This window comes from Haliaeetus leucocephalus, unplaced genomic scaffold, assembly GCF_000737465.1.
Source record: "Haliaeetus leucocephalus isolate CR32 unplaced genomic scaffold, Haliaeetus_leucocephalus-4.0 Scaffold555, whole genome shotgun sequence".
Taxonomy (NCBI): domain Eukaryota; kingdom Metazoa; phylum Chordata; class Aves; order Accipitriformes; family Accipitridae; genus Haliaeetus; species Haliaeetus leucocephalus.
In genome coordinates this window covers 19508239-19517359 of record NW_010972991.1, presented here as the reverse complement: position 1 = coordinate 19517359, position 9121 = coordinate 19508239, and the positions used below count along the sequence as shown (strand labels likewise).

Sequence of the window (9121 nt, the reverse complement as noted above, 5' to 3'; positions counted from 1 at the left end):
GGGGGGGGAGGCATGGGTGCTGTCCCAGGTGCTGATCAGGAGGCAGCACGGGGCCATGGCTGGCACTGGATGCTCCTGGCCCTGGTGGCAGTGTGCCCAGCAGGCACTCCAGGTGGGTGACACACCCCCTCCTGATGTGCTTCCCCTCCCGTGGTGCAGGCAACACAGCAAGTATTCATTTCCCATTTCCTAAAGTTCCACTTGTAAGTGCCTTTCAGATTGGCTTGGAGCAAGAGCTTCTTCTGTCCATCTGCTACACCAGCCCCAAGCATGCTTTATGACATTGACTGCCTGGTTCTCCAGGCCCTTTAACGTAAAAACCTACTCTGATACTGTATGAGAGTGTGTTTTTGTTGTGCTGGACAGAATCTAATACTTCAGTGCAGTTAGGACTCTTCCTTTTATTCTTTCTTCAAATTTAGTTGGTTTTTTTTTCCCTCCTCAGGTGAGAATTATCAGAGACACGACATCCTTGTACTGTCCATATTTAGTTCAGCTGCCCTGATAGGGCACTAGTTTTATGTTTACAGTGTCATCTCTGATTGCATAACACTATGTTGATTAAGGGTTGCATTGGGGACTTTTCATGTGAATGGGGGTGAGATAAGCCAGCTAAAAATGTGTCATTCTGGTATGTGTTGCATTGATGATAGAGATGGAAGATGTGAAAGAGATGGTGGGTATGTGTGCGCCCACCTTATGACAAGTTTGCTTGTGGTGGTAGTACTCCCAGAGTGTGATGTGCAACAGCAAACAAACATGATGCCAAAAGATAGGGTGAAATGATTGGATTTGTTTGGTAGGAAGAGTTAATCACTCACTACTTTGCAAGTAAGAGTGCTAACTACTGCAGGCTTTTTTGTAGTGTACAATAATTTAAGTTGGCACAGTCTTGATTTCCTGACAAGTTTCCTCAAGCATCAAAAGTGTGAAGGAGCATTTGCATTCCCATCATCCAAGGAGCAGCTAATAGACACATCACTGAGGGCTATACTAGATATTTCCAATACTACAGCACAATCTGGAGCTATTTTGACCACTATGAAGATAGCAGTTGGGCAACCTGAAGAAGTTGCAGTGGATAAAAGACAGTGTGTGGTGGTCGAGAGCTCTCAATTCTACATCACAGAGATGGCTATGGGTTTAATTACTGCAGGGTTCTTGCAGTGCCCTCACTAAGAGGGCAATATCTACTTGTAGAGTGACTCAAGGCAGTTAATACCCAGCACCATCACCCAAACTGGCCAATTCCAGAAACCTTCTAAAGAGACATCGATATTTTCAAAAGGAAGAAGTAAGCTCTCATACTCCAACCATTTCACAGTATTCCTCTTAAGAACCTAGCTGGAAATTACGCTCATGACACTGTAGGTTTTTTCTTTCCTGTCCTATTTAGATTCAGGGAGGAGAGTGGTTCTCTTTTTTTTTACCTTTTAGGGAACATGATACTATATAAAATGCTAATGCTATGTTCTGGAGAGCATTAGGGAGGATTTTTTGATCCTTCAGTCCTATTTATGGGTTATTCTGAGAATACTACTCTGTTTAGCAAAGGAAATGCCTTCCCCTTGTTTAGACCTACTCCAAGCCAAGCAGAGACCTGTCTAGATAAAGCTAATTAGAAAGCCGGAACCATAGGGATGTGTCTGAGCCAGTACCTGAGTCAGGCCTAAATGATAGGTGCCCAGGTGTTTTGGGGATTGTCAGGACTCACCTGAGGCCATGTGGAAGAGGAGTTGGGTACCTTTGGTGCAAATCTAGCAACTAGTCCAGGAGCTAGATTAGTCACCCAGTTGTTGAGAAACTGGAGATCTGCATCCTCCATAGCGAGAGAGGTTCAGATCTTTAGTGCTCACCATTTTATCTGGCAGACACAACCATGGCCTAAAGCAAAAGTGGCATTTAAGGATTTGGAGGAGCAGTTGTGATTAAATGGGACTTATCATTTCATAAAAAGAAGAAAATAAAGTTCTGTACTCTCAAAGTGTGTTTCATCAGATCTCTAATCTGATCATCAATTTTAATTTCCTTGACTGTGAAAGTCTTGTGTAATTTGGAGGAACTTTGGAAGGTAAAGCAGGCCGAGCTATCCTTTGGGCCCTTATTTCTCAAAGAAAACTCTTGAGGCAAAGCCAGAAAATTTTTCCTGTTGGATGCTTTTCCTCACCTCTGTTTTGAAGAAGGATGTTGGGTTTTTGATCTTTGAGTAGCATTTCAGGAAAATACCTAATTCTTGTTGTGAGGTCTTTATTCTGGAGGTTGCACTGTAATTTTGGTATCTCTGAAGATTTTTCCAGTATTATTGTGTGCCGGTAGCTTTAATGTAGTACTTTTTTTAATGATTCCAAATATTATTTTCTACAGTACAGAAGTTGTTTTAGTTATTGTTTTGTTAACGCCCTCCCTTTCAATGCCAATTGTATATAATTCTTGACTGTGAGTTCAAAACTTTGCTATTGCGCTCGTATTTTCAGCCTGTTTTCTTTCACTACAAAAATAAGATAAAAGATCAGTTTGGAATGAGTGAGTCATACCATTCTGCTGTTAGAGGATATATTTTTATTTGTTAGGAATTTGTTAGGAATTATGCACATTTGCTGGATTTATTGCCCAATGGTTACTTGGGTAACCGGTGTCTGTAATGAGCGGAACACATTGAGATTCGTAAGGAGTGGTCCAAGACAAGGTTGATTCTTTTTCTCTTTCAGGTCTTGCAATAATTTAGTCTCTTGTCTGTGTCTTCTTCCTTCCAGTATCACTAAAGGATATTTATTAGACATGTCCATTATCTTATTCTAAAGGAGCCTTCATACTCCAGCAGGGCTTTGAATGTGGAGGAAATTAAATTTAAGGTCATCTTTAGGGAGTTTTCTATCCTCTTACTCTTTATTTCAAAAGAAAAAGGCTTCTGTATTATGTGGAGTTTAAAAACATGTGAATTCCTAGTGACTGAAACATAAAATAATAGCAATCTTTATGTGGGTAGAAACTACTCATTTTTTTATGTTTGAGGATTTAACAGATTTGCTGTATAGGAGAGATTTTGTTGTTGAAGCAGTGTGTTACAGGGAAAAACTGTTCAGTTCATGTAGTTTAAGTCAAGTGAGGATTAAAGAAGTTATTTGATTGATTTGTTTATGACATGTAATTATCTGGTGATCATTGAACTATAGTTTGGGGCTCAATATCAGCAATACAACAGATAACCACAATGCCAGCCACTTACAAAATGGTCCTATGCAACTACAAGTTTCCAATCCCCCTTCTGTAACTTATCCCAACATGTGCCACAGGCACACAAAGACTTGTGTGCACACACACATCTCTCTCGCAGGCGTGCGGTGTGCAAGCTCCCCTCCTCTGGGTGTGCAGGACCCCCTGCCCACAGTCCTTCGCTATGGGAGATGGGGGTGCCCCCAGCCCCATGTGATACCGGGGCCCTACGACCTCCTGCCACCCCCAGGAGGTGACCCTGTGCCCCCAGGGTGCAGGTCCCGGGGTTGCCCCTGTGGAGAGCTAGAGGTGGCTCCTGGGAGCAGCCATGAGGTTGGGGGGTGGCACTGCCAAGCCCTGGCAGAGCCCCCGCTGCCATGGGGCCATGTCAGATAGTCACACCAGCCCTGACCGCGGCTGCTTTAGCTCCAGGGTCTCTCCCCTGTTACAAGTGTTTATGCTTTTTTCATACTTCTTTTCAGGCTGGTTCCTTCTGTTTCAAAAATATCATGGTAATTTCCTGGTTACTGCTTAATCCAGCTGGTGGCCTCCCTTCCTCTTTCATGGAATCACTTGGGGCAAATATCTCCCTGACAGTTTGGGGCACTCTGTTTGCACTCGCATCTTTATCTTAGCAGGCATTGTCATCTAGGCCATTTGCCTAGGGTGGGCTGTGCAAGCACCCCTACCTTAGTGTCATAATAAAAAATGAAATTGGTCTGGAAGAATTTCACGGGGCAGTGAAATGTCACCTTTTTTGCCTCCAGGTGCTGAAGAAGATGAGGATAGTTCAGTGATAACAACATCCAGAACATTTCCAAAGTTACCGACAACTAGTGATGCATCTAGGGCTGAGACCACCACGGTGAAAATGCAGACCAAGGTGCCTGCACAAACAAAGGTGCGTGGCTGGAGAGCAACACCATTTAAAATGGTTCCACTGTACCCCATTGATAGCTTGATGTTAACTTTGTTTGATTTATATGGATTAAAAAGCCCTCACAAACTTTACTTAATGCTACTGCAGCCTTTTAAATGAATACAGAGCTGCTCGGTTTCATACCTATTAGAAAGTCTCTGTAGGGATGTCTGGATTTCACATGAAAGAAGAGATGCAGAAAAGAATATCTCATGATACACAAGAGTTTCTCATGACACCTTTGGGTCTGAGCTGTACCTTTTTTGCATCTCTCAAGGAGTTATTAAAAAATTCTACATGAAACTTCTCTTCTCAAAGGAGAATGTTGTGTGGTTGGCTGTAGTTTGAACACTTGCCAGGTTCCATTTACTATTTCAGTATTCCCTTCTACTACCATAGGTAATGTTGTCTAAGTTACCCTCAAAGGCATTCTGAATATAACATACCTGATGGATTAATTTCGGAATTGTTATTTCATTCAGAGGCTGTTATTCTGATAAACACCGGCAATATTTAGCAGCTGTTTGCTAAATATACTTTTGGGGGTTTTAAACTTGTGGATAGTGTTTTTCATTCTGACATCATGACGACAAATAGATCCAGTTACAATGTCTGGCACAGCATTCTGTGATCAAAAAACTTCCCATGTGTTGTGTTTGTCAGTATTGTGGAGTATGTGTGTACAGCCACAGCTTCGTGGCTGCCCATGACGGGCAGTGACTGTGCTGACTTGTGGTGCGCCCTGTCTGTAAACGATGCTCTGTTTTCCTTTTTGTGCCACAGTCACCTGAAGAAATCGATAAAGAGGAAAGGCCTGAGACAGATGCCAAGAAAAAGAGTGATGAGCCAGGGGATGACACTGACGTGTTCACTGAGAAGCATTCAGAAAACCTCTTCCAGAGAACAGAAGTTCTGGCAGGTGAGGCGGCATTTGCCAAGGTCTATCTCACCAGAAATGCCATAGAAAAGAGGGAATCCATATCAAATAATGCAAACTCAACATTAGTGTTTTCTTGGTAGATTCTTAAACACTTTCATAGTGGGTAGCCAGTGGTTGATTTGATGAGAATGAGACGGGCATCTTCTGGAGTTAATTAATAGTGAAGTCTGTTGCTAATTGATTTGATGCCCACAAGTTAAATACTGCCTGCTTAATATCTGGAGCTTCCACAGCTCGGAAAGGGAGTTGCAATTTGGATTGATGCTTGGAGTGTAGAAATGTATTTCTTACCCACACTACCAAGAGCACATTGCTGTCTGGTGCATCTGGGGCAGATGGACACTGCCTGGGAGGAGCTCATGGCAGGGGTGGGTGGATGGAGAGGGATGGAGGAGCACGGTCCTTAGGATACAGAGGGTCTATTTCCATGCATAACCCAGGGAGGCACAGGCTGGCCACCAATGCTTTCACTACATGGGAGGGTTTTTTGGCATAAGAACAGTTTTTATAGGTATACTTTTCCCCCATGTCCTCAGAGGGGGTGTTGGTACCCATGAAAGTCACACAGGTTTGGACCACATCTTCCTGTGAGCATCCAAATGTGAAATAGCCTTAATACCCACATCAATGGAAGCATGTAGGTTTGCTCTTGAAGTCTAGTTAGAGTTGATACTTTCTACACACTCGCTAGTGCATGATGAATGCAATGCCTCTGTTCCTACAGGTACATGAAATGTTCTCTCCTATTACTCATCAACAGGAAATTCATTTCAGTCTACAGTCAGAGTGAAAACTGATGGAGAAAAGGGAAATCCCATTTCTTGGCTAGTGTAAAAAAATAGTTCTTTTAAGGCTGAAAATGTTAACTGTTGAAAAATTAGTTTGAAAGAAATATTATTATAAATTAAGACAACTTTATGCTCTGGCAGTATTGGCAGCTTTCTTAATTGAGGTTTTGGAAAATTTTTGATAACCTTTTTAGTACTGTGGGTTGTTGGATGTTGACTTGTAGGTGGAATGTCCTTTTAAATGATAGCCTTCATAAACACAGACAGGCTTTCTGAGAATATATTTCAGGATACTAATAATCAAGACAGTTACATAATGGGAGCCCTTTTCTGCAATTTGAAAATAATGGCAAACTCATTGTGTGAGATGAAAAAGAAATGTGGTGTTAAACTTGTTTTTCTGGCATATTGTGAATCTTTGTTTCTTTGATTACAGCTGTTATTGCTGGTGGAGTTATCGGTTTTCTTTTCGCAATCTTCCTTATCCTGCTGCTGGTATATCGCATGAGAAAGAAGGATGAAGGCAGTTATGATCTTGGTGAACGTAAACCATCCTGTGCTGCCTATCAAAAGGCACCTACTAAGGAGTTTTATGCGTAAAATTCCTATTTAGTGTCTCTATTTATGAGATCACTGAACTTTTTTAAATAAAGCTTTTGCATAGAATAATGAAGATTTTTTTTTTCATTAAAGAGCCATTATGGCACCTTTATGATAAAATCCCATTGTATTTAAAACTTTTCATGTATTCCTTTAAAAATGTAAAATTAAAACTTAACATTTGCAGTGTTCTGTGAATAACAGTGGCAAAGCATTATTTTATAAAACCATTGATGTTCACTGAATCATTTTTAAAACTTTATGCATAAATATAAAATAATGAAAATTATTGTTTTATCCTATGGTTCAATGAAAGTTGTTTAATTTTTGTTGGCATGTCTCAGATTGATCTTACAAGTTAGATTTTATTTCATTAATTTATCTGTTTCCAAAAAAATGCCTTTTTGTAGTTGTCATGGTGCAATTTGTCTTCAGATAATTCAGATAACAGTAACTTTTAGTGTAAATGTAATTTTTCAGCTACGTAAACTTTAACCTCCACTTTGTATAAATTTAAGTGTCCGAATATCAATTTTACACTTTGCATTGTTTCTCAGCGTACCTGTAGCTTCAGTGAGATTTGTAACAGCAAATTAATGTGTAAAATTGGATTATTACTACAAACTGTATAGTCGTGTTCTTACTAAACAAATCTCCTGTAAGGAAGATTTGGAGTAAGCTACTGACAAATCTAAGCAAACCCAAAGACTCTAACAGTATTTTGAGAAGTTGCTGCAGATTTCTATGGCCACTGTATTTGTTAATTATTTGCAATTTGAAGGTACAAGTAGGGGTTTAAATTTTTGTTCTTTAAAAATGCGTTTAAGTTGTAAAAGTCTTTTAAAGCCTTTGAAGTGCCTATGATTATATGTAACTCGTTGCAGACTGGTGTTAATGAGTATATAACAGTAAAAGAAAATGTTGGTATTTTATAAGCACAGACAATTCTAATGGTAACTTTTGTAGTCTTACATGGATAGACATAATTGTAATTTGGGAACATAAACACTACTGAATAAATCATGTGGCCTAATACTGAGAATTCCATTGTGATATACTTTTGTACGCTTTTCATTTTATGTCTGCTTGCTTATGTTTTAATGTCACAGACTACGTCTAGTAGATCTTAAAAACCCAGACCAAAAAAAAAAGGCTGTTGATCAGGCTGATCCTCAGACCAGATGTATTGCACAAGTGACAGAGAAAAGTGGGAATGTTTATGTCTTGCATCTGGTGTATGAGTTACAAGTCATTCAACCTTTGCATTATATTTAATGGCAGTATTGACACAGACCTGTTCTTCCTGCAAATGTTGTTTTCCATACTGTAAAATTCAGAGAAGTGCCCGGGTTCATTTATTGTGTATATCAGTTTTTGATTTGTTGTTCAGGTTTGTTTTTTGCCTGGCCTTTCGGAAAAATTTGGTTTATTCTGCTTGGACTCCAGCAGAAGAGTTGAGACAAGTGGAGTATCTTCATAAGAGAAGAAAGAAATATTCTCAGTAGAAGAGAAAAGGCTCTGTTGCTTAGACCTCAGATAGGTGTTGGATAGAGGGACACATGGAGAAGATGATAGTCTGCCTCCTTATATTATGCTTTGTAACAGACAAATGGCTTCGTCTTCTGCTCTGTTAACCTCCTCATTTTTTATTTTCGAGATTTCCAAAATATAGGTGTCCAGGACGTCAAGCTGAACTGCTTCTCAGAAATGGCAATGTATTGTAAATAAGATCTGGTAGCTCTTCAGATAAGAGTTACCTAACTTGTATTTGTTGCTGTCCCAAGTTCAGTGGTCATTTAGGAACAAACAAATGCTATCCTGTGCTAAAATATTTAATATATTGCTTTTTAAATTACTTATACTTACTGGCAAGTTTTTCAAAGCCATACAAATTCAACAAGTAAAAACAGGGTAAGAATTTAACAGGTATATCTTATTGTGCAATATTTAGTGAAATTCAATTAGTAAAATAACTGCTTGAAATAACTGTGCCAAGAAAAGAAAATTTCTGGCAAATGCTGTGCCACTGCTGTAAAATAAAGCATTTGTTCAAGTGCCAAAATAAAGTCTACCATGCCTAAACTAATACTTTATTTGTATAGTCTGACATCCAGTTTTTTGAAGCCTACTTTGCTTAAGGTAGTAGATCTGAATTTTCTTTAAGGGTGCAATGAATATCGCTGTAAGTATAGCTATAAATATGAAACACCAGATGAATTGTCTCCTCCTTCTTCATAAGCAAATTGATATTGAGAAGCTATTTTCTTTTTATTTATGTATGTTAGACTCTGCCTCTATACCTTATGTAGAGGACACTTTATCCAATGCAGACATCTGTTGTAATTATGCAGGCTACCAAATATGCTTGTCTGGTTCCTCCCGCATCTGCTTACAAGCAGAAGCAATAGTAAAGTTTCAGCTCTATTTCACCACTCACCTTTTTTTCCCCTACACATCCATTATCCGCTCTGTTACATGCAGAAGAGGTTTAATGTTTCAGCTATGTACACGGACTTAAAGTATCGCAGTCCTCCCACCCTCCCTAACAAAAACCCGAAACTTTAACATGCAGTAGGCATGATAGTAGCATTTATCATCTCGCGATCTCTTTGCCTTTCTGTTTTCAGTGCCAAACCGTACTATTAGGGAAAAATTCAAACA

The 9121-nt window shown here is 39.6% G+C and overlaps 1 protein-coding gene across 1 annotated transcript in view; it reads left to right on the top strand.

Annotated features, from left to right (window-relative positions):
• SDC2 (syndecan 2) overlaps positions 1-8548 on the top strand; it is a 51418-nt gene extending 42870 nt beyond the window's left edge. The window contains exons 3-5 of the mRNA XM_010577142.1: positions 3981-4114; positions 4916-5051; positions 6297-8548. Coding sequence (XP_010575444.1) covers positions 3981-4114; positions 4916-5051; positions 6297-6460 — 434 coding nt within the window. The 3' untranslated portion in view covers positions 6461-8548. The remainder of the gene's footprint in view (positions 1-3980; positions 4115-4915; positions 5052-6296) is intronic.
• The last annotated feature ends 573 nt before the right edge of the window (positions 8549-9121 follow it).